The sequence below is a fragment of the Necator americanus genome, chromosome X (genome assembly GCF_031761385.1).
Source record: "Necator americanus strain Aroian chromosome X, whole genome shotgun sequence".
Taxonomy (NCBI): domain Eukaryota; kingdom Metazoa; phylum Nematoda; class Chromadorea; order Rhabditida; family Ancylostomatidae; genus Necator; species Necator americanus.
In genome coordinates this window covers 34,645,661-34,670,272 of record NC_087376.1, presented here as the reverse complement: position 1 = coordinate 34,670,272, position 24,612 = coordinate 34,645,661, and the positions used below count along the sequence as shown (strand labels likewise).

Here is a 24,612-nt window from a genome sequence, read left to right as displayed (position 1 = left end):
ATATCTTCTAAAGCAACAACACGGAAAATCATGAATAGGCGCATAAACTGGCAATCACTGTCTAAACAGTGTCAGGCAAATCACGAACTCATGATATCCTTTGGGCATTTTCCGAGGAAGGAGTGGTATCACCGTTTGTCGGTGGTGACTGCACAAACCGTCGACTATGTAACCAGTTATTATACATTCGATGTCTTGCGTCTTCCTTTAAGTGTAGAGAGATTTGTTCCCTGAAAACAGCAACACCTTATTTGATGATGTTGGAATGGTAGACTACAGATTTGCTATTCGCGATTTGCTCATTCACTGATGTGCTCATTTAGAAATCAGGAGTCTCTATTTTTGCTTCGCAGGACCAGTCTTAGGAAGATGTGAGGGTTTTGTTTGAAAGAAGGACAATTTATTATTAATGGATGAAGTTAATCATTTTTATAAAGTTCGAGAAGTCATAATGCGGATAAACAATTAAGACCCCTGGCAAATCAGACATCGGTTTAAAGGCAGCACGAATCTGAGGTGGTGCGGATTTCAGGTGGAGTATTTGTACACGGGATAGTAGATTATGGAGAGGGGTGTGATTCCGTCCATTTCTTCCTAATTGCCGTAAAAAACGGCCGGAAGATGCGCGCGCACGATACTGGCGCGCTCCAATCCAGCTCCTTGTGGAAAATAGTGCGCCGGAACGCTCGAAGTCGTATCTTCCGGATCGTTTTCTACGGCAATTAGGAAGAAATGGACGGAATCATCCTTCTCTCAATAATCTACGATCCCGTATACGAATACTCCACCGGAAATCCGTACCACTCCAGATTCGTGGGGTGATGCCTTTAATCACCCCGGATTCACAATCTACAACTCCATCTTAGCTCTCCAGCAGATCCATGTTACGTTTAACGGGAGTGATTTTGCCATAACGTAATTATGATCATGCTATATAATAACGGGCTTATTCTGTCACTTGTCTGACAGTCACGAAATTCCAGAGACCAGTGACACTGGTCCGACGGCGTCGAGTTGGTGCGTCGCTGCCAGAAAGCACAGAGTAGCACTCCACGGTACCGAACAAGTGCGACGCCAGAATTTGAAATAAGCGGGAATGTTGCACACAGGCACCGCGCGAAAATTCCAAGTGGTTTTGTTGGAAAATAAATAGATGCTGTGAGCCTTTTTATGGCCGTGACTACTGGATTCACCCTAACGCCTCCGTATATCTACTCGCCTGTAATTACGCTCACCATGTTTGCCGAATCCTTAAAAGTGTAGATACATGCATGCAGACAGCTGCTTTAATAATAGTTAAATGATTTGACGTAGCACTCTTATCTTTATCAGTATAATGATCGCGTACATGTCATTTTACGTCTGCATACCATTCTATCTTAATTGTTGGATAGAAAAACGAAAGCTTTATCTAATATTTCGGAATATGTTTTCAAATTTCTGAGGTATCGAAGGAATATAGATGTAAAATCAAGTGTGGAATATTTTCTTCTTATAGCAAACTACAAGAAGACATCGATGAAATCGATGCGTATGTCTCTACAAAAAAGAGGAAAAGAAAAATCGGTCGAAAAAAATTTATTTCCATGGCAAGTTTACGGGAAGTGCTCTTCTACGTTTTTACTGATGAATGAAGGGGAAAGAAGGGAGCACCACCAAAAGTCTGAAGTCTGACATGAGCCGGACGTTCAAATTGGTATATAATAACGGGTTTATTCTGCCGCGTGTGAGGTGTGGCGTGGTGGTAGTGGTATGTGTGTCACGAAATTTCAGAAGGTAGCAGGACGGGTTCGATGGCATCAGATAGGTGTGGCGGCGCCAAGAACAGTTAAAATGGGGTGAAACTAGTCGCACGTCGTTAGGTTAGTGGCTGGGGCCAAAAAGCACGGAGAAGATTTCCGTAGTATGGGGCTGGTGTGAGTACGGAAAAATTGGAATCAACGCAGTTATTGGTTAGTGGTACTGCGCAATAATTACAAGTAGATTTGTCAAGAAGTAACTGAGACGTTCTGAACTGTTTCATAATCGTGACGACCCTATGCACTCCCCAGCATGTTTCCCTTATCAGGCTGGTAACATCCATTCCTCAGAAATTGGAAAACTGCAAACTGTTCAAGTAGCCAACTGCTAACACGATCTGAAGTAGAACCTTTCCTTTATCAGTACGACGATGATATTTACGTCATTTCATGTTAGTACATCTTTCTATGATAGTTGTTGCGGAGAACAGGGGCGAAACTCATACTTCGAATAATATTTTGTGTTGTGGGGTATCGAAGAAATATAGATGTAAAATCAATCTTGAATATTCTTTAAATGCAGTACTTAAGCATTTAAGGAAAAAGAAAACCCATAAAATCCTTCGTCAATTTTCAATGTTGAAATTTCTGAAAATAACGAAGAAAGCGTTATTGGATAAAATACGGGTTCAATTTCACAAAAAATGCTACTACTGCTCCCTGAATTTTGGCATTTTAAATACGAAGCTTTTTATAAATTTGTTTGACCTGTAGCTAAGATTGGTATTGACCTTTATTAACAGCTAACGTTTCACCGTTATCACCCTCAGAGCCTCGAAAAATCAAAGCCATCAGGGATTTATTCTTTCAAGCGCCTTATCCGCCCTTAGCGCCTTACCAGAAAGCACACTCAAACCCTAAGTGAACTCAAACAGCAACACTCTGGTTAGTGTTCACTTCATCTGTTACATTTGGTAAAACAACATACCAATACGTACCACAACTACAAGTCACAATGGTCTTTTTTACGGCTCTGAAGGGCAGCCCCGCAGATCGAAACCTGCTGATCTTCATATGTGGCTGGTCCATCTGTGTTCGCAATGCAATCACCCTTCTTGTTCATTTTGGACTTTCGGCGGTGATCCAAAAATGCCTTTAATGTTCTGCGTACTATGGTCTCGAACTCGAACGATAGTATAGTAACTTTTACCTCTATTTCGGATGATGTATTCTACAGTGTTTTCCGAGCGGGGTGGAGAGTTTAGATTTTGCGAGTTCGTCTAAATGCTGCTTGACCCGAATACACAGTGGGCGTCCTGTTTCCCTTATATAATCGTACAGCACAGTCTGAATGTGATACGATACAGAACTTCTGATACCATGCAATCACCCTCTCTGCCATAAGGGCAAACCAGGGAGTTGTGCAGAGTCGATCATATGCGAGATTACGTAGCAGCCGACACTTGAAGTTTGCTGTTAGTATCTCTACAACCCGTCGTTCTGTAGACCCGCTCTGCAGACCCGCTCTGCATAGACAACTCTGCACCGTTCTGCTCATATCATCAGATATCTATGGTAGACAGAACCTTTTTTAGCCCATCCACTACATTGGATCTTCGAGATGTCGTGCTTATCAAGTAACACATTCTCCTCATGAGTGCCCATTGGATGTACTAAATCTAGCAAATGAGGCAAGCACTAGTCGATGTGTTTCTGTTTGAGTTTACTAAGCGTTTAAATGCTTTCTGTAGGGCGCTTGAGAGAATGAATCACTGATAGCTTTGATTTTTCCACGCTTTGACGAAGGCGATAATGCCGAAGAGTTAGTTGTTTATAAAAGTCAATATCAGGCTATAGCTCAACCAAAACAACAAAATATTACTACTTCTAATTTTTATTGAAAGTGAGAGAAGCGAACACCACAAGAATTCTGAAGTTCGGCCTTAGCAGAACATTCAAACTGCTTTATACATATAGGATAAAGTGCATGGCGCTATCCAATCCTGTGAGGGAGCATCAACACGATCAACTTCGATTCAAATTCGAAGGTGTTGGCGAACGTGTATGCGACATATGCAACTAATTTTCCAGTAACAGCCAGTGTACTAAGTCGGCGTAGTTATCTTCCCAACAAACTTGATTCCAATTTATCGATCTCAAAGGGATGAAAGGGTTGGTCGGTTCTGGGCAGTTCCGAACCATCGACTGTGCACTTGTTTGGAAGTTATCATATCTTATGGTTGTCTGGGACCATTTTTCGCTAAACTCCTAAAATTAAATATTACAAATGATTGATTGATAGAAAGGATAGCATTGCATAAATAGTTCTTGATTATGGCAAATGAAAAGAAAATCGGAGAAGGAAATTTCGCAGAGTCTCAAAGAATTGGTTTGCTTTTGGGGAGTGGAAACTGTTTTTCTCTTTACAAACAACAACGGTAAAATTCATAATCTCCTCTGTCTACTTGGTACGATATTATTTCATTTGTAACCGGAGATATACACCAAGTAATTTTAAAATCTTACATTACTTCAATGCTACTTCTGTTCAATATTGTTTATCACTACAGAAGAAACTAGGTTTGTTTAAAGCCAGCTCCTACGAGCTGCGTTAGAACGCATTCCCTCGCACACGCTTCGGTCCACTTAGCAGCCCCCTGCTCATTGATTTTACTTGAATAGGTTGGTGAAGAGGTTATCTCATTGATCCATCGACCGCTCAGTCGTAGACGCAGAGCAAGGGTGGAGCGTTTTTACGTATCTTGTGGGAACAAACGCCGTTTCCCACGCCATTTTTCAGAACGATTAAGGGGAATTGAGCATGAGCACGTTCATTTTTTGTTATCTACACCCAAAATCAATGCTTCCACTAGGTTTCCACACGATATCAGTTTAGTGTTTAAAGGCATTGCATAACATTTCAATATTGAAGTAAACCCAAAATAGAAGAGATTGGTCTCCAAATAACAGCACTACAAAAGAAGTACATCGAACGCACATTTACTTAGCGAAAAATCAGGAAAAAGTTCAATGTAGCGTACATGAACTAGACCAAAACATGAGCCGAGAAAACTAGTATATATATATATATATATATATATATATATATATATATATATATATATATATATATATAGAAAATAGACCGAAACATGGTGAAGTAATTAATTTACTCCACACCTTATACTCTAGACGGTTTTGTAAACCCGTCACAACAGTTTTTCTCCAAACGCGTTGACCTGCAAGAACTTACGTGTAGCGAGCCTTTATGCTCTTGTTCTACCCTGCATGATATGGCGTAGCTAGGTTCGCCAAAACAATGAAAACATCTCAAGATTTTCACGATGATCGAGTTCGTTAATTGTGAGTTGGTATACATCGAAACGAAACGGTATTATTGAAACGTAAAAGTAGTTGATTTGACTGTCAAAGACTGATTAATGTTCGAAACACTGGTTTGTACTCATGCGCTTTCCACAGATCTCAAGGAACATACGGCATTTATGCAGAATTATAGTTTGGCCACAAATCAATCGAGAGTTCACCAATACCGTCCATGCTAATCCTATAATCTAAGTTCAGTTGGCCTTTGAGGGACGTAGGGGGACTAAGCAGATTTCTTCAGAAAAACAGCACTAAGAACAAAAAGAGCATTTTGATAAAATGAATACCTAGAAGGTGATGCACGAGGCGTGTTGGGTTCCGAGGCTTTACGCTTTAGCCACTCGCGGAAAGCAGCTGCAGCCATTTCTTTCTTTTCATCACCATCCTCTGTAGATGTTCTTGGTCGGGTCACACTCTAAAAATTGTAGATGTGACCTTTGTTCCAAATGTTGAAACTTCTTAAGACTCCTTGGGTTAGATTTCTTCGAAACCCCTCAATGTAGTGTAAATTCTCTTTATGTCTCTTGTGATATTTATTGTGTGATATTGTGATATTTATTTAACTCACAATTAAGAGACGGAATATTCAAAATATTACATTTGGGATACTTGTTCGTGCGTCTAGTAGTACAGAAATCCACCTATATCTCCTTTTTTTACTACGGAGAGAATCAATTCGAGGAACAACTGAAACGGCATGTTGATGCATGCAAAAGGCAGGGGTGTGAGAACAAGAACGGAGAAAATAAACAGGTAAGGAGCAAGTTGAGAATAAATTGGTGGTAGAGGTAAAAGGGTAAGAAAAGACCTGCAGCATCACGGTGTGTGTGTCTGAAATTCCAAAAAGAGAGGGGGAGAAGGGTCCCACTGCGATTGGTCCAGGAATTTTATAGTTAGAAGCAACGATATTATTCTGCCTCCAGCATTGTTCAGTAATTCCAAACGATTTTCAAACGAACGGCATATCACGAATCTGACGTGATGAGGGAATCGGCAGGAAATGCTGGAGATGGGGTTGCAGATTGCGAGATCAAGAGTGGTTCCGCTCATCCTTCCTTAAAGGCATCACCCCACGAATCTGAGGTGGTACAAATTGGATTCAGGTGGAGTGTTCGTATACGGCATAGTAGATTATGGAGAGGGTGGTGATTCTGTCCATTTCTTCCTAATTGCCGTAAAAAAACGACCCAGAAGATGCTGTGCGTGCACAAGGCTGGCACGCTCCAATCGAACTCGTTGTAGAAAGTAGCGCGCCGGAACGCTCAAAGCCGCATCTTCCGGGCAGTTTTTTACGACAATTAGGAAGAAATGAACGAAATCACCTTTCTCTTCACAATCTACGATCCCGTATACGAATACTCCACCTGAAATCCGTACCACCTCAGATTCGTAAGGTGATGCCTTTAAACGTTCTGAAAACGGCGTGGGAACCGCTTCAGTTTCTAAGGGAAACGTCAAAACGCTCCTCTATGCATACCTTCCAGTCCCCTCAGCAACCTATTCATTGGTTCCACTTGAATAGGTAGTCGAAGAAAACCCACCGGCTTTCGACCGCTGCGCAGCTGGATGCGGCACATGTACAATGGTGGCGCACTGCAACTGAAATCGTCGTGAAAAACGGAGTCTTTGACGCCATTTTTTTAAATGATTAGGGAGAGATAAGCGGAATCACGCCGGATCCGGCAATCTACAATCCCATCCCTACCTTGTCCAGCAGTTTCCCTCACTACATCAGATTCGTGGTATGCTGTCTTTAAGTAAATGAAACCCTATGAACCGTTTTATAGTCGTGACACTGCATGGACCCAAATGTACATCTCCGTATGCCTACACCCCTGTCGTTACTCTCATCATGTTTGCTGAATCTTTCAAAGACTGGAAACATGCATGCAGACAGCTGCTCAAATACAAAACATCCAAGTTACTGGGCCACCTATGCATTCTGATGCTGCGTCCACTGTAGAGCAGGTAGGATACCTATGCGAAATTGTAAGGCGAATTTCTCATCGATTTGTTGTTATAGATTTAACTGATCTTTTTGTTCATTCTCCTAGCACCAATAACGCAGTAGTTACTGTTCACTACTGTGCTGATGTATAGGAATGTCTGGGTAGATTTTAGAATTCAAAGAAATATTTCTAAGTGAGAAAGAAAAGAAATTTCGTTACCCTAGTCACTCTTCTCCCTCAGCCAAACTACCACCGAACAACTCCTGGGCTTTTTTATCTTTCAATTACTAACAAAGGATGTTTTCAGAGAAGCTTACCTAAGGAAACATAAATTATAATAGTTCATGCGATCAAGCTCCTGGATCTTACGTTTTGCTACCCTGTACTCATACTTATACTTTTAATCGCTCCCCACAAACATCAGAAATATTAGATTTAAATGCTCTCTTGGAAAATGTACAAATCGACGAGATAACCCTCTGACCCAGGGCCAAACGTGTGATGGGATTTTCCCATCGGTGGTTGTAGATGCGACATGATAACCAAGACGAAATATTACGTAATATTAGATAATTGCGTACATTATAAAGTAAAAAAATTAGTAAATAACAGCAAAACAAAACAGCAAATAATATTAAATGATTACATAAGAGCAAACTATTGTATTTATTTTCAGGAATAAGACAGTATAGAAACCCCAACATTTTGTTGTGAAAACCGTCGGATAGGATTCGTCCCATCTAAATTTTGAGAAAACCAGATGGTCCGGAAAGGAGAAATTTTGCACACAAAGGTTCTTTTAGTCCCGCTATCCTAGTATTTTTTGATTTTTTAGATTCTTTTAAAACGCTGTCCCTTTTTTGGAATGGGAAAAATCCCAATTTTTGCTCGCGCGCTTTTAAGTCATATATACAATTATAATGTTTATAATAGCCTTTTGAGTTCCAGTTACAAATCAAGAATACGATGTGCCCTCACAAATTGACAAAGCAATGGGAGGGTAATGACATTTTAGTTAGAAGAGTTCGATAATTATTCCTTTCCAAAAGAACTGAGATTCCGAATATCATCCTTAAAAATGAAATTAAGGATGGTTCAGATTTACCATAACTAAGAGTAACTCAGAAAACCTAAAATGGTATAAAGTGGGAAGCTCAATTAAAGCAGAAACTCGAAGCCTCGTGCAACTTTTTCATCACATTTAACGACTTTTAAAGCTACTTGCTGCAGCTCGATTAGCCATGTATTAGTGAATACAAAGTATAGCTCCCAAACAGGACACATGTCTTGTTGTCCTTCAGAAAGGCGCAGTGAAATAGAATACAGAGCAATGTTAATTCATTAAAAACTCTGAAGTGGTCCACTGAAATGGACATTAAATTTATCAGTCTGAAACGCTTCGAGTTCGTTTTGGGGCCAACTAGCCAACAAATAAGGCCAGGAATAAGGTACACAGGTGAAAAGATCGGATTGCAGACAAGTTTGAAGTGATGGCTGCAAAAATTAATGGGATTTGATCTCAGCCTTAGCGATGGAATTTCGTGCGCAATGGCGGGTGTTGTCATCTTGCCATTCTAATTGTCGTGAAAATCAATAGTACAGCGGAGCATCGCTTATTTACTTAGATAGGGCTGCGCTTCAACTAGCATTCGTAATTGTAGCGCCAAAAAACAGCCCAGTCAGAGAGCGTATCCTCAGAGATACACATACTTCACATGCACTCGAAGAGACTTGATTCTGCACTCTTTGCTTGATGTGATCAACTGCTACAGTTCGTTTCACATATGCCCTCTCGACAATGGTGGGAAAATCGCAGCATAAAGTACTTCAGAACCTATTTCTACCTCCTAGACATTGTACAGCAGACAAAATATTGGAGAACACTTGCAATTCTCGATGTACGAACAAAGTCACTACTGACGGAAAGTGTGCTATTATTTCGTTGATGTATTATAAGTACTACAAATATAAGAAGTGAAATAGTGATGGATGATGGTACCGTGATGGTCAATCAGTAGTGGAGATAGGTCTTCCGATAGCCGTCCGCTGCATGTGAAAATCTTGCAATACGTGCTTGGTGTGTGCACATGTGTACAGTCGGTCCCAACAGAACATGCCTGTTGGCAATGAATTATTATGTGTTCAGCCGAAACCGACGTTTAATTAGGGTGGACTGGTAGACCACGACTATAGATTACTGTTTTTTTAAACACAATTGCGTGCACCTGGAAATCCGCCTGCTACCGCACCATTCCCATGGGACGAGCTTCAACACAGGCTACCCAGGATTCGGTTGGAGTCGACAATGAATCCACGTGTGCATGCATTTGGTAGTTGGTAGTGCTTTTTTGGGCACACTTATAACGCATAAGGAGTTGCATGGTGAGGTATTAACCCGTATCCATTATCATCTATAGAACTGGATAACGCGATAATGCGCTCTGGTGAGTGGATTTGCCTGGGTTAGATATGCTGGTATCCAATAAGAATTTGTCCCCGATCAATGTTTCACGCAGCGCAGCGAAGAATATGTATATTCACATATTTAAGCACTAAGTGTTTATTCCACAAGGGGTATGTTCCACAAACAACAATGTCCTTGCGCAAGAACAAAATAGTATTGCGTAGCATGGTCGGAAAAAGAGGAGGTCCACGGTTTCATTACAATCGCACCTATTCTACCAAGAACAAATATATTGGACGCGAGCTCTAGTACTGCATCCACAAAGGAGAGATGCACGAATCAGTGTTGAATTTGGAATGAAGATTAATTGCACTGCTTCGGGACAGCAGTAAGTAGATCAGAAAGCATCCAAAATATCATCAGGTCAGATTTTTGCGAAAATCCCGTGTGTTAGAGTGACGAGAATTACGTTATTGTGATCAGTCAGTTGTTCACTAACTTCATTGAGGACTATCAATTGTCAGTGTATAATCCTGCCCCGCTAATTGCACTTTCTCCACAACGAACACAGAGGAAAAGGAAGAGGAAGCTGTTTTGGGCCTGTTGCCGTTGACTCAAAAGTCCATTATTAGTACTATCAACATACCAAGATGAGTTCGGATGTAATGTGCTATATTAGCCATTTCCAACATATTCTCCAGTTTGTTGTTTTGAGTAAACCTTCCCTACTCATCTGGAAGAACTTTGTCACTTGTGTTATCAAAAAAGAATGCCTTAACTCTGCTCTTAGAAAGTATTGCTATTTCTATTTATTGCATGGACCAAAATTGTTCCTAAGGGTTATTTCTTCTTCTTGCAGTGTGAGTTCATCAATACCACAAAGTTTTGCGTATAAAATTATCGTGTTCCAAAAAGGTTATGTGAAAGGTACCCACCCCACCACCGCACACGCGCACTAAAGGCAACCACATCACACACGAGCGCACCACACACACACTCCGCTATGGATCGCAACACGCACATAATATTTCCTTAAAGATACTGCATAAGAGTTTCTTTGAGAATTTCAGAGGACATGTGGACGTAGAAGGGCGAGCGATTTCGACTTCAACTTGTAACTGGTACCAAAAAAAAAAGCAAACAACAAGTAAACTGTATCACCTGAGATTTTTTTTACGAGAAAAATCCAAAAAGAAAAAAGACCGTGAAAAAATTCACGAAGGAACGAGTAAAGTGTCACCGGAAGATGATAGATCTTTAGCAAGTCTTCGTGGAGGGAAAGTGTAGCTGCAGGGGGGCACTCAACCCCGCTCTTATTTCTTGAAGTAAATAACTAAGTTGGGGCCCTAAAACCTAAGCACTAGTCTTAGAAAATCTATGACATGTAGGATGAAATCACTAAAAGAAGGAAAGGAAGATAGAGCTTACAGAAATAAAAGCGCAGTTGAGTGCCCGAGAAACTCGAGAAAAGCATATTTTTCAATTATGTAAAATTCAAAGTTCAATTTAAAAAGTTGAAGTAGAATTAGGGGTGTGAGCAACTAACAGAGGATACTAACGGATATCTCTGCAGATATGATGTGGGAAGGGGAAAAGGAGTAGTAAGTCAGACTTGTTGACTCTTCACTCTAGCAGAAATGAATAGATTGAAGGTGAGTAGAGATCCACTCCGGATCCGATAAAAGCCACACCGAATATGATATAGCCACAAAAAACATATTCGTTCAAGAAAAGCGTAGCAAGTAAATTGGATACGGTACTATGCACATATAATGCAGAAACCGCAGTTAATGGTGAAAATCGCTATTATAAACGTTTCTAGAAGCAAAGAAAAAATCAACTACATGGAAAGAAACCAATACTAAAATGCGGCAACACAATTACCTACCCGGCTACGAGCGAATCGGGCGTCCATCGCAGCCGGATGTCGGGCGGTGCGTGTCCATGAGAAGCTACGCGGCGTTGTATGGCAACTGCTCGACAACGCGACAGTGTCATCCATTTCGGCGTGTCTCGCGACGTGACCTGCCATCGATCCTGGAAACACTGCCATTGGTGACTGTTCCTCTCTACGTACCCACACATCAACTAGCCATCTCGACGATAAATCATTGCCAACATAGGGCAGAACATCTAGAGTTAGACCGAATTTCCTCCATCCATTGGAAATTGCTAAAGAAAAAAGAAAAGAAAAAGGAAAAATACACTGGATCTAGAACGATTTTGGAGCGATCTACACAGCAACATAGCCCACTGTCACTATTCCATTAGTGCATAGGTGTTAGGAGGGTACCTAGAGGGACGTCGAATTCATTGTGCAATCAATACGAGGTGCAAATAAGTGCATGCGGATTCCGGATATGTGCCTGTTCACAAACAAGTACAAATCCACAATAAAGATCGCAGAACCTTAAGTGTTACTGCAATCGGTTGAATCCTCACCTATCGAAGTTCATAAGAGAAGCGAGATTTAAAAATAAGAGTAAAACTTTCTTTTCATTACAAAACTAAGAAATTGCACCCTTACTCACACGAGGAAAAGTTGTGGCTAGAGTTAAAAGTTGCAGTTACGCAAATGAAGTATTTCTGAAAAGAAATAAGAACTAATGAAGGATGATTTGAAAGAAACAATGCACTAAAACTGTCTCCACGACACGGAGGCAAAACCCACTACCTCCCCCAGCTGAGTGCCATCTCGGCATCTCAGACGGCGCAGCAACAAAACAAGGTTCAAAAAAAAAGAATTCCTACGGAGCAAACTGGAGTTAGATAGAAGAAATAATAGTCTAATACTAGTCATAGTCAAGCAATGGTGCTAAGTGAAGTATGGAGGGATGTAGTATAGGAAAGACAACGGTAGTAAATTTCTAGAAGTGCAGACATCGGCTTATTTAGTCTCAAATGGATCACAAAACTGGACTGCGGGACTTGTAATGGGTAAATATTCTATTTTATTATAACATGTGACAGTACGTATTTAATATTTCATGAACGAAAATTAAGACGAATTAGAAACGAAGGTGCTCAACTGGCTAGAGTAGCACTTGGAGTGATTTCCGAAAAAAAAAGAACTAAAAAAACAAAAAGATAGATGAACCCGCTTTGCATGTGATTCCAAGAGGAAGAGTAGACTGAATAGAGAGAACATGTCGAACAGAGGCGAGTTTCATGCAAACGTGTTTTTATGGTGGGTCATGCTCGGAGGGCGGGCATTCATTGTGTGTCCATCTGCTGCCGCAGGCATGATGACCTTCTATCGACAATTGGGGATGTGTCAGTGCTCGCCAATCTGGCGATCCTCATACAAATCCGCGCTGTCTCCGAGCTGAAATAAGGGATGACTTTGAGTTGGAGATAATTGTGTGTTCCCAACACTAGTTTAGTTAATATGAATGTGACGGTGTTAATTTAAATCTGTTAATCCCACCTAAACACATGCATTTAGTCAGGGCTGTTCAAATGTCAAAGTCCATAAATTGATTAATGTGCTAGACTTTGACTTCCTGGTCCAAAACCTACGACTTTTCGGTGTTTTTATTTGAATGTCGAATCGAATGCGAAAACGTAGTAGGCAAGTGAAGAAAGCGTCGCTACTTCTCATAGTTATACTGGATGCAAACTGCAGCGCATGAAAGTCATTACGTCCAGGAGTTGTAACAACGATTTTCTTCCATTTAAGTTATCTTCTCAAACTTTGGGACATCGAAACTAAGACTGTTAAATTTCCACTGATCGAACTTCTGTGGCAAACAAGCTTCCCTTGTTTTCGGCGATTTCCAAGATGTTGTATTTCATTCTAGGTTCTATTGCTCTTGGTGCTCCTATTTCTTTAGCACAGCAATATCACTCTTCCAGTAGCTTTCTCCCCAAAATCATCATTTCATCAGTGTTCATGTTTGTGCTTTCTCTGCTAAGTGTGTGTCAAACTTGGTCGGAGACACTTACCCCTCACATTCGTAAGCTTCAAAGCCAGGTATTTCATAGTTTATCATGCGTTCCGAAACCTCCCCTGCTGGCTTTTTCTATATGATTTTTGGGAATTATATTGTTGAGAGTTGAAATTAGAAGCAATAGAATTGAGTCGCCGCAATAATGCGACTGCTGCAGATTACGTGAAAAGACAACAGTTCCTATAATGGACGTTTCGATCTCCAAGATCACTGATTATCAGAAGAGGTATACGAATTCAGTTCCACGTTCTTGCCCATGAACACCACCGGGATCTTCCCTCATGGCAGACTTCGGAAACTGGGTTCTCCGCGAACGCAAAGCTTTCTAGATGACTTGCTGCCAAAATTAATCAGATGGTGACGATTGTACATGTTGTAGGGGACATCAACAGTGAAAATCTTCTAGCATGTTTTCGCAATGTTAGGAAGGCACCCCTGCGGATTTTGACATTAACTTCTTCTTGCCCACTAGGTTCTTCACACGACAAAAAGGTTGTACCCTGTAGAGACGGTAGCTGTGCAATTTCAAGTAGTGTTTCCCGATGCTCTTCTATGCTCACTATAAACTTCATGATCTGATATCTCCCGTTTATACTGACTCCATCATTTCAGAAGGCTCTCTTCTTCGATCTTTCATCAAACTGACTTGTCCACAGTCCTCGTTCAATACCCTGTTTCTCAACCCTAGCCGCCATCAACAAAATGAGAGTCGGGTGTGAAGTGCAGAACTATCGCCAAACTATTGTAATTACTCCTTGACGTTGTGCCCCACACATCGCAGCATGTTGCAACGCGGTGTGACGTGTGGAATCGCAGGATAGTGCGAAAAACCCTGTGAAAAGGCAAGAAAGAACAGAGGTCGGAGGTTTGACATAAAAATCCAAGGCGTATATGATTCCAAGACAAATCTCCGAATATCTATCAAATACTATGTATGCGTATATTCTGATATATTCTACAGTTAATTGTGAGCGCCCTCTTATATAAATAGAATTAATGCTGGCTCGTATGGAATTTCGAGCCGTTGTTTCTGTACATCCATAATTTCATGAGGAGGCTGTCTTTTACTTCGAATGGGCTACATTGAACAATGAAGATCACTGAATACATTACTCAGTAATGTATTCAGTGATTTTCATTGTTCAATGTAGCTTCGCAAGCACAAAACCTGCGTCGCCCCTACAAAATCAGTGACTTGTGGGTCTGCCAGAGAGGTAATGGAGAGTAGGCGAAACTAATGAGAACGATCAGATTTAATAAGCTAGTAAAAAGAAATAGTTCACGGCAGCAAATACAAATGTCCTTAGAAAACTTTTCGGAGGTGATTTCGGGCAATACTTTAGCTGTAGTCACTTTGTTACCTATCCTCAGCTGCAATCCGAAAACAATGCCGAGTCGAGTGGACATGGCTGTCGAAGAGATCAGTGTAAAAGTCGTGAATGATTTTCTCCATTCCCCTTCTCGATGCTGTGGTTGTTCCATTCCGGAGAGCACTCATCCATGTTTTTCGATAGGCGAATCTTCGAGGGGCGAAGCTAATGCTCTTTCCTGCCTCTGCAGTTTCAACCAACACTTCTACTCTTCTCTCTCTGACGTCTTCTTTTGTCGCCTCTCTGTAAAGCCTTGCGAGCTCGGACGTGAGTTCTTGATTGCCCGCGGCTCGCGCAGCTCCACGCTGACGTATCAGCTCAAAAGTTTCCGAGAACCGGCGTCTCTGGGTGGTTTTGGAGTTCTGAGCCTTTCTCGTGCGATCATGATGATGTTCAACGAGCAGATCGTATTCTTGTATGCTATCCATCTTTATCCACATCCTATGTGAAACTTTTGCACAACAGCGACATCCGTCAGGCAAAAGCTTTTGCTGATGATGTGATCAACCTCATTAGAAAGCTCTGTACCGAGTTACTCCACATAGAGAGGAGGGCTTCCGGAATTGCGAGTTTCCATCGATGGTCTTATTCATCATGATAAACTCGGAAAGCCTCTCCCACTGTTCACTCCATTGCAGGCCGTGGATCTAGATGTGAAGTTTCTCAGGCGTTCTTCTGTGGGCCAATCTTGGCGTTGAAATCACTTATTATGACCGCGTAGAAGGCATCATCTTCTCCGTGGAACTTCTCTAGATCCACATAGAAAGCGTAAACGACGAAGATTGTCAAAGCTGGCGTTGGACATCTTCTCATCCGTAAACGTCCGATTCGGGTCTTAGGTTGCTCGAAAGAGTCGATGTTCCTTGTCATACTGCTGTTGAGAACGCCAACTCCACCAACTCCTCTATTGTCACATGTTCCTAGAAACAGTTCTTCTCTACTATCATACACCTAGTTCAAAGGGTGGTGTCAGCCCGTCTCGGTCATTATTATAAAGTCGTACTTGATCTTCTTAGCTTGCATCATCAGATATTCAATGACCGCTCTCGATTCAAGCGTACGTGCGTTGTAAGTACAGATAGTCCTTTTCCATTTCGGTAGTCACATGATTCCTACAACAGCGTTTTTCCTGCCACTACCGTACCAATCCTTCCTCCGAAATCAGGAGACTCTTTTCTATTATTGTGTTATTATTGTGTTGTATTAAAATTTAAAATTAAAAATTTAAAACCCATGGACAGGTTGCAGGCCTCCAGTCCCATAAGATTTGGGAGGACGTTACTCCCCGAGTAGACAAGTGAAACTCATTTGTTAAAGCCAACTCCAAACCGTCTCCCTTGCGCCTCCCAGCCTCTTGATTGCAGGTTTTTGGTCGCACCACCGGTAGTGCGGGTTACAAGGACGTTATGACGAGCTCGCGGGACGAGCCTCGCGGCTAACCGGCTGTGATCCCTCTAGCGAGGGAGATCTGTACGGATACGTAGTCCGGGGAGTGAGGGAGGTGTTGGAATATTTCCAGGTTATGAAATCTACGAGGGAACAAAGAGAAGAGTGAGTGCAGTGGTCGAACTACCAAGAAACGACGAAAAAAAAGTGGAAAATCAACATTCTGTGTTGATAACGTAATAATGGACCTGCGCAGGTTCGAAAACCCACTAAGGCAAAAAGAGACAGAAACTTGAAACTGTACCCAATAGAAGGAGGTATCAATATTACATAGTCTTCCACAGTTGGAGTGCGGATTAAAGGCATCACCCCACGAATCTGAGGTGGTGCAGATTTCAGGTGGAGTATTCGTATACGAGATGGGAGACTACGGAGAGGGAGGTGATTCCGTCCATTTCTTGCTAATTGCTGTAAAAAACGGTCCGGAAGATGCGGCGCCGCACAAGGCTGGCGCGCTCCAGTCGAACTCCCTGTAGAAAATAGTGCGCCAGAACGCCCGAAGCCGTATCTTCCGGGCCCGTTTTTTACGGCAGTTAGCAAGAAATGGACGGAATCACCCCCCTCTCCGCAGTCTCCCATCCTGTGTACGAATACTCCACCTAAAATCTGCACCACCTCAGATTCGTGGGGTGATGCCTTTAAATAGAATTTGATGGTCAAAAAACTTAGATTCTGTTCTCACTGTTAGATCGGAAGATTGTCTGAAGCCTTTCTTTACCTCCTATTTTTTGTAGAAATATGGATGAGGCAGAGATGGGAAATGCAGTTTTTTCCCATCTAAAATCTGGAAGAACGGCGTGACCCTGAGAATAAGAAGATATAGCAACTGATAGAGGAAATCCTCAGCTATAAGATACTGGAAGACGGTTGGTCATCGTTAACTTAGTCCGAGTTATTATTCTTTATACAAGATCATACACTTTTCAGCGCTCGAACAAAAATCGGTATTTCAGGAAGTCTTCGCATCCTAGGGAAACGGAGCGGCACTTCAGAAATCACTCACATATTCAGATAGATGGACTAAAGAAATGCCCATTTGGAATTTCTCCTTTCCGCGCCGTCCGGTTCTATCAAAATTTAGATGGAAAAAATCAAAAAATGCCGAAAAATCTTGAACTTTGTCCACTCTAAATTCCAAAATTAAAAAAAGGAACTAGAACGTCGCAAAACTAGTACGCAGGAGTATGTTTTGTAGAGCAAAGCGTCCTTTACGAAAATCAACTTGAGGCACTTTTCTAGTTTCTCCTGTCTCAAGGTTATTCACGATCTTCGAGACTTAACGTGCACAAAATGTAAGCTTTTCTAGCCAGAAAATCCGACTTAATGCACTTTCAATCTGTTGAAATCTCTGTAATATTATAAACTTTGTATTCAGGAGTAGTACCAAGTCACTGTCTTTTTTGAAATATGCCTCACCGGAGTGTCGAATCTGCGTTATCAATCAATCAAAATGTTGACGTTTCCGTGTTACTGTGCAGGACCTAATACAATATTTTGCAATGTGTGTGATTAACTAATACTACTTGACATAAGGTATTATTTTGTAGTGTATGTAATTATTTAATGCTACGTAATATTTTGTCCTGATTATCATGCTATGCTCCATTCACTACCACCCACTGCCCACTCCCTTATAATCCCGGTAACAACGTTGCACAACCAATTTCTTGAGATTACTTGTAGGGAAGCGAGTAGCGAGTCATCAAGTAGCACTGCAATAAGCCCTTTACTCTGGAAGAGATTTGAAAAGATCTGATTGCATCACTTCATTCCACACTTGATAAGAATGATGATCAATTTCCGATGGCTCCATCGGCTAACACGATTTGAAATTCTGTCTGGGATTTGAGTTCTGGTTCCAATTTCTTCTCACCGCTTATGTTCAGAACCCTTTGATGCAGCTATTTTCATTTCTCTCATTTCGTAATACCCTTTTAATCCCTCTGCATGCATTTATCGAAGTAAGTTGAAGCAATGTCGCATCTACACATGCGTATCTGTCAGCTACACAGTATTTAAGGGGTTTTCACTAAAAATTAAAGGCATGGGGTTCTTTTCCGTCTTTTCCCTTTTTTCTCACATTTTCCTCTAACGTATATTTTGTTGGGGAACGGTAAAGATGCTTTCCGCGAATGCCTCCGAGACATTACGCATTCGGTGGATATGCTCGAGAATACGCAAACATGCCTCGATGAAGCCACGCTCCAGTCGTTCAGACACAGAAGCACAGACAACCATCCTCAATGATCGGTGGAAAGAAGAGTACATAGCGAGAGTTGTCAAAATTACTGAATGAAACACAAACATATCGAATACTTAATAATGTAGTAGTCTGATATGAGAGAAGCTAATTTTGTCTAAATATCATCCTCAGTAAATTTACAAAGCTATTCAAACGGACTACTTTTGTTTCAAGAAGTCAGAGATACAGAGGGTCCCTCTCTCACGCACCTATCTTCCATCCCTGCTACACCTTTTTATCACTTTTATACTTTTCTATACATCTGTTTCAAAACGGCCAACATTATTCGTTAGTTTCAAACCTTTAGTTTATGCTACAAAAGGCTTGGAAGTTACATGATATCGGTAACCCTCAGTACAGTTACCTTTGAAGGCAGGAATGTTCAACAAATGCTTCCAGCGACAGTCTTCATGTGCGAGATTTAAAGCCATTAGATGCATCTTTTTTGTCATGTCTCACGTACGGATTTTTCTTGCTTCTGGTACGGCTACAAATTTGAGATCACTTTCTTCCCAAGATTTCCATAAGAAATTCATGTGTCTGGTTTTCCAAAACAATTTAGTAGCTTATCTAAAAAGTACCATGATTATTGGTGAACATCGGAATTCTTTTCAACGTCAGGTGGGCCAGCTTGTGCTCGGCGCCAGGTTGACAGAGTCAGCTATTTAGGCAGCAATGGCGATTTATCTACTTTTGATGCACTTCTGTTTCTGCCTTTCTGCAAAAAGCTTGGGAGTTACAGGATAACGATAATCCTCCCCGTTACTTCTAAAAACTGGAATGCTATTTTCAACGAAAATCTTCATGCATGCGATTTGAGGCTATTAGACACATCAGTCTCTCATATTTCACGCGAGGACTTCTCTTGCTTCTGGTAAGATTACCAATTTGGGATTACCTCACATCAGAAAATTCCAGTTCATAAATTTGCTTCTCCAAAACAATTAAGTACCCTGTGAATTATGTCGTGACCGGTGATGGAGCGTATGATCAGCGGTAGGTGGGCAGGGTCAGCTACTAAGGCAGTAATGACGGTGGATCTCGACACCATACATTCTATCGTTAATTCAGGCAAGGCATGATCGAAAATCTACGGGTGCCTCTTTACACCAGCCCCGTGTGAAGCTAAATACGCAGTTGTGCAATGATTTGTAGAGCAAGAATAATGCAATGCAAATGTCCAATCTGTGGGAAGTACATGGGGAATAAAGTGTACGATCATCTCTTTTTTGTTCATTCCTACTCCAAAGGTGAAATCAAACGCGGTGGCGTTGCGGTTCGACCGCGTACGTACACTGTCCAATTTAGGAGTTTTGCCGTCTACACTACGTTCAAGATATTTAACGTCATATTAACAACTCTTTAACAACTTCATGTTCTAATCACCCCAATTAGTTTCTTGTCTTCTAGGATTGTTTTGTTTGGTTTTTCTTTGGTTCCGTTAGAGATATGGAAGGAGAAAGTAGAAGAGGAGTGCATCACAAGATTTGCCACTTTTTCGATGAACAATGGGCGAGCATGTACGACCACTTACTTCCGGTGCAGCAGAGCACTAGCAACCTCAGTACATAGAGCTTCCATAGAAAAATGCCCATAGAAAAAAAAAAACGTTGTGAGATTTGTGCAATTATAAAGGTAAGCGAAGCCTACATCAGTGTTCACCAACGAATCAGTGACGAATCCTTATAGGCTGCCGAACGACAAAGTGAGCTTAGCCTTGAATCTTCTAGACAAAACTGGGGACAAGAAAAAAGAGTCTGCCCTTCTTACAATGGACGCCATATCCGAGGCCTACATTGCATCACTTTTGAAGAAAGGTTTAAAAACGACCAGATCTTGAGGAAAGTAAGACAGGCCTTGAGGGCAGCGCAAGTACGCAGACGTAGCTCTGCCACACTACGAAAAGAAATATCAGGTAAGTATTTATGTAGTGAATTTTTGAACTGTAGGAACTAGGAACATAAACTGTAGGACTATCGCCATTAGGAACAAGGTGGACCCAGCTTGTGGACACAGCGTCGACGTAGAATCAGGGAGTGATGCGATTTGGTGAGAGCGACCCGGATGATAATGTTTTACACTCCAGACATCAATAAAACTGGCGACGGATATTCGCTTGGTGTTCACTTTTATTCCTACATGACTTATAACTGTATCCATGAAACTTAGTTCTGCATCACTTTCGTACTTATCAATACTCCAATTCAAAAAGTATGGCTGAAGAAGTATGGATCACAGCCGTCTGTGTGGATGACACCTTCAACCTTAACTCCTTGAGATTAGCATCAGTGATTCTGGCAGACTGGGATATGGGATTATTTCTCTAGTACAGTTTATACAAGCGTTGTGTCTCAGACTTATGCAGCGCTGTGTGCCATGGAAGACGTGTCGTGCCTCATGAAAATCAGGGGACACCATATGAGACCAAATCACGGAAGCGGCAACAGACATGGAAGAAATGCTAAGCAAGTACACTCTGACAAGATCGATAAAGTGTGGATCCGCGGTTAAGAAACGCTGGCTTGCACGTCGCCCTGAATTACCAGTGCTAGATGGCATACCGAACCCGTTAGCTGCAGCTAAGATAAGTATCAGAACACCTACTCTAAGTGTTTCCAACGAAAAAAAAGTCCAGAGGACGGCAGCCACTGTAGGCTTCATTCGTTTTGGCGCACTATTTTCTACAAGGGGTTCGATTGGAGCGCGCCAGTCTTGTGCGGCGCCGCATCTTCCAGGCCGTTTTTTTACGGCAATTAGGAAGAAATGGACGGAATCACCCCCATCTCCGTAGTCTCCCATCCCGTATACGAATACTCCACCTGAAATCTGCACCACCTCAGATTCGTGGGGTGATGCCTTTAAGTGCAGCGTGTATGGCATGTGGGTTCACGAAAAGCGGACCGAAGAAGAGTAGTGTCACTGCCCATATGACGAAGGGGAATTTCAGTGCAGTCTGACCTCACAATATTTTGTGTTGTAATTTCTGCTCTAATCGTTATCAAGTTGTACTTTTTGGTGTTGTCGGATTTGCTGTTGTTTACGACATCTTTCTGTGAAATCAAATATTTCTTGCGGTTCTTATTTGATCTTTTTGCATATATCGTGCGTTCTTTCTAGATTTCTTTCTTTTTGTGTTGTTATTGAATTGATGTAGTTTCTGAGGAGTTTCAGTGTGATAGCTAAGCTCGTGTGAACAGAAACAGAAAATTTTGTAGATGTACGTTGTCGACTGTATTGTTGGTTTTACTCTACGATGCCAAATATAGTTTCAGGATTTCTCGACATCCAATACTACTGTAAGATCGTGTATGACACTAATAAAGGCAGGTAGAAGGGTCGCAAGTAGAACCGTATGAATGACAAAAATCAAAAATAAACAAACAAAGCAAGTATAAAGTATTCACCCACGAAAAAAAAAGACTAAAGGCTGCCCGCAGAGTTCGGAATCGCGTCGCCGCGCGGTTTGGCGGCTATTGACTGCCCACAACAGTGCGCTCAATAACCACCAAAACCGCGGAGCCGCCATGCCGCGCGGTTCTGGACTCTGTGAGCAGCCTAACAGGACCGTTGGGTCATTCAACAGCACAATACCACAGAGAGTAATAAAACATATCATACATTCAAGTGTATTATAAAACAACAAAACAGCAAGCAAAAACACAGTTTCGACACTACCTCGAAAATCGCACCAGCAACCACTCCAAGATGCGATAAATTGTTATTTTTCCAATTGGCCGTCAAATCCTATGTGTGACCTTCGACGTTTGCATATGTGGTTACTGTGAGATGAAACCTGGGCGATTCATCTTCTAGCAAAACAAAGTGCACCAGTGGAATTTCCCATAGACAACGTAAGGGCAACTTGACGTCATCCATTTGTTCGTATTCAGGATGAAGCTTTGACGTTTCTTTGGTCGTGGGGAAAAAGGGACAGCGAACTGAGTGAGTTGCAATAGTCAACTGAGGTTGCTTATATCCTTTTTACTGGAAAATCCTTTTCTCCTTTTAAATCCCTTTACTTACTGGAAAAGCTACTGAGATACTCGTATGTGACAATAAGAATCGTTGAAAGATATGCAAACTGATGTTAAATGTGGCATGCAAACATTGAATCTTGCGAACTAATCATTTTGTTAGGTTTGAACTTCAACGGATGATGATAATGTTCTAGAAAAAAAGGTTTTGCATTGTTGATTTCATCCTTCGTAACATTTGACTCTCTCCGTGAAGAGAAATATGAAATTCGCATCTTGGCTGCATCCAGGCCTCACCATCACTACAACATAAGCTTTTATGTTCAGGAAGAGGTAAAGACTTGCAAATCCATCCAGAAGAGCAAGTACCATTGCATTGGAAGTGTAGATCCGTTCCTTGTCACTACAACAGCTTTCCGAGCTTGACCAATAAAAAGAGGAGAAGCTAGGCCAATCTGAACGCGAAATCCAATGTTTTTGTCGACTAAAATTGCCTTCTGGACAAAAGTATGAGTGAACACTGAATGCATGCCGCGCAAACCACAAAAAAATTGAGGAACTCACAGGTCCTTACAACCACAATCTGAGAGTGCATACAGAAGCTTAAAGAGTCATAACCTATAGGTGGTTAAGGTCTAAAGTGTTGAGCGGAGCTACCTTTTAAACGACCTGTTGCAAATAAGCAGGGCGTCTGACCTCATGAGCGCCAAACGATTACATAGTGGACAATTAAACCAGAATAGTCGACAATTCCCTTGTAGATGACTTTCAAGACAACACCATACAACAGCTAGAAAGACAACATACCTGCATCTGAGCGATATGGAATGATGATGTAACAGCGAAAACTTCAAAAACACCATCATCTAACTTTTGAGGTCGTTCTTCATTTGCACATTTCCACGGCTATAAAACTCTGACTTATCCCAGACTTTTGTACAGGCCACACAAAGCGCAAATACCGGTTTTTATAGATAGTTCAGATAATAATTGTGTTTTCAAAATATGGAACAATGCTACAGGCTTTTTTTTTCTTGTTTTCAATAAGTTCTTCCTTCTTTTCTCGTATAGTAGTTCAGAAATAGGTTTATGCAGGCCCTTTTACATTATTTGTGCTATTTGGTTACCTCTAAGGGTGCCTCTAAGATCTTAGTTCGTTGGGTTTCAATTTCTGTCCCATTTTTTGAGCAATCTGCACGATTAGCATTTTTCATAGTCGCAATAGTAAGAGAACATCTTTTTTGCTGGTTTAACATTTCCTTCTGCTACTAGAGCATCTCCAGAAAGAGTTGCGTTGGTAGGAGTTGGATTTTTGTCCAATTTATCGTGTAACTGTGCATAGTTAGCGCTTTTGTAATACGGATTTTCGGATTTCGCCACGTCGATGATTACATGGAACGTTAATCATGCAGTGTGGGAAGAACAGAAATTTTAGTGGCGCTCTAATAGCAAATAAAAATAAAACTAATCGGAAAGTACTTTGCTCAAAATATGTTGTTCTATCCATGTGTTATTCGATGAAAAAGAAACTTAAAAAAGTCACCCTGATATAAAACGCTTTATGTCGACTGTATATAGGATTGGTGCATAATTGCCTTTCGTTTTATTTGGATAAAGTTTCCTTTTGGGACTAGTTGTTTTTCGAAAACTTTTTATAGCTCTGAAGTTCCTTCGTCAAACGTTTTCGTTTTCTTACTTGTTCTGCTGAATTATAAATAAGTTATTTAGGATCTAGAAATTATTGAACGTCGGATTGGAAACGGAAGAACGAAAGTTTATGAAGCAGGAGAAAACTGATGAGAGAACGAGTGGCACATTTCTGTCATTTTTGTGTGGGACATTGCCTTCACATCAAAACTGATTGTTTAAAGCGAGAAAGTCGAGTCCGAGCGCGACCGTTTGTTCTTCCACCAATGACGCCTATCCCGAAACATTGCAAAACTTTTTACTTGGTTCTGTAACAACTAACCACTCTTCCACAAAACCCGAACAAAATAAAAGTGATTGAAGTTTCTTTTTTTTCTTAGGGTTGATATTCCGAAATTTTTAGCTGCTAACTAATTTATTTTAACACAAAAGAAGAACTTAGTAGAATACTTCAAGCTTCTTTTTTTAGGGAGCTTCTAACAGTGAACTAAAACCCTCATTAAAACG

At 41.2% G+C, this 24,612-nt stretch overlaps 4 protein-coding genes across 6 annotated transcripts in view; all 4 read right to left on the bottom strand.

Annotated features, from left to right (window-relative positions):
- Positions 1-88: 88 nt before the first annotated feature.
- RB195_026325 (uncharacterized protein) lies at positions 89-14,121 on the bottom strand (the record flags this gene model as incomplete). 2 transcript variants are annotated; one of them, XM_064214829.1, is made up of 4 exons in its annotated part: positions 89-230; positions 5,411-5,538; positions 11,365-11,513; positions 14,073-14,121. In XM_064214829.1, the coding sequence occupies 4 exons, from the start codon at positions 14,119-14,121 to the stop codon at positions 89-91; spliced, it is 468 nt and encodes a 155-aa protein (XP_064070710.1). The 2 variants fall into 2 exon arrangements, with proteins under 2 accessions (XP_064070710.1, XP_064070711.1); XM_064214830.1 differs by lacking the exon at positions 14,073-14,121 and adding an exon at positions 11,570-11,609.
- A 662-nt stretch (positions 14,122-14,783) lies between these two features.
- Positions 14,784-15,236, bottom strand: RB195_026324 (uncharacterized protein; the record flags this gene model as incomplete). Of its 2 annotated transcripts, none has more annotated exons than XM_064214827.1 (1): positions 14,784-15,236. In XM_064214827.1, one exon carries the CDS (start codon positions 15,234-15,236, stop codon positions 14,784-14,786), a length of 453 nt encoding a protein of 150 aa, XP_064070708.1. The 2 variants fall into 2 exon arrangements, with proteins under 2 accessions (XP_064070708.1, XP_064070709.1); XM_064214828.1 differs by having other exon boundaries at positions 14,784-15,224.
- Positions 15,237-15,459: 223 nt separating this feature from the next.
- On the bottom strand, positions 15,460-15,666 carry RB195_026323 (uncharacterized protein; the record flags this gene model as incomplete). The annotated part of the gene is made up of 1 exon (XM_064214826.1): positions 15,460-15,666. The coding sequence occupies one exon, from the start codon at positions 15,664-15,666 to the stop codon at positions 15,460-15,462; it is 207 nt and encodes a 68-aa protein (XP_064070707.1).
- A 6,985-nt stretch (positions 15,667-22,651) lies between these two features.
- The window catches only part of RB195_026322 (uncharacterized protein), a gene marked incomplete at both ends in the record, with an annotated part of 7,715 nt that continues 5,754 nt past the window's right edge, over positions 22,652-24,612 (bottom strand). Inside the window, 3 exons of the mRNA XM_064214825.1 lie at positions 22,652-22,760; positions 22,828-22,913; positions 23,266-23,364. Of these exons, the coding sequence (XP_064070706.1) occupies positions 22,652-22,760; positions 22,828-22,913; positions 23,266-23,364 (294 nt within the window). The remainder of the gene's footprint in view (positions 22,761-22,827; positions 22,914-23,265; positions 23,365-24,612) is intronic.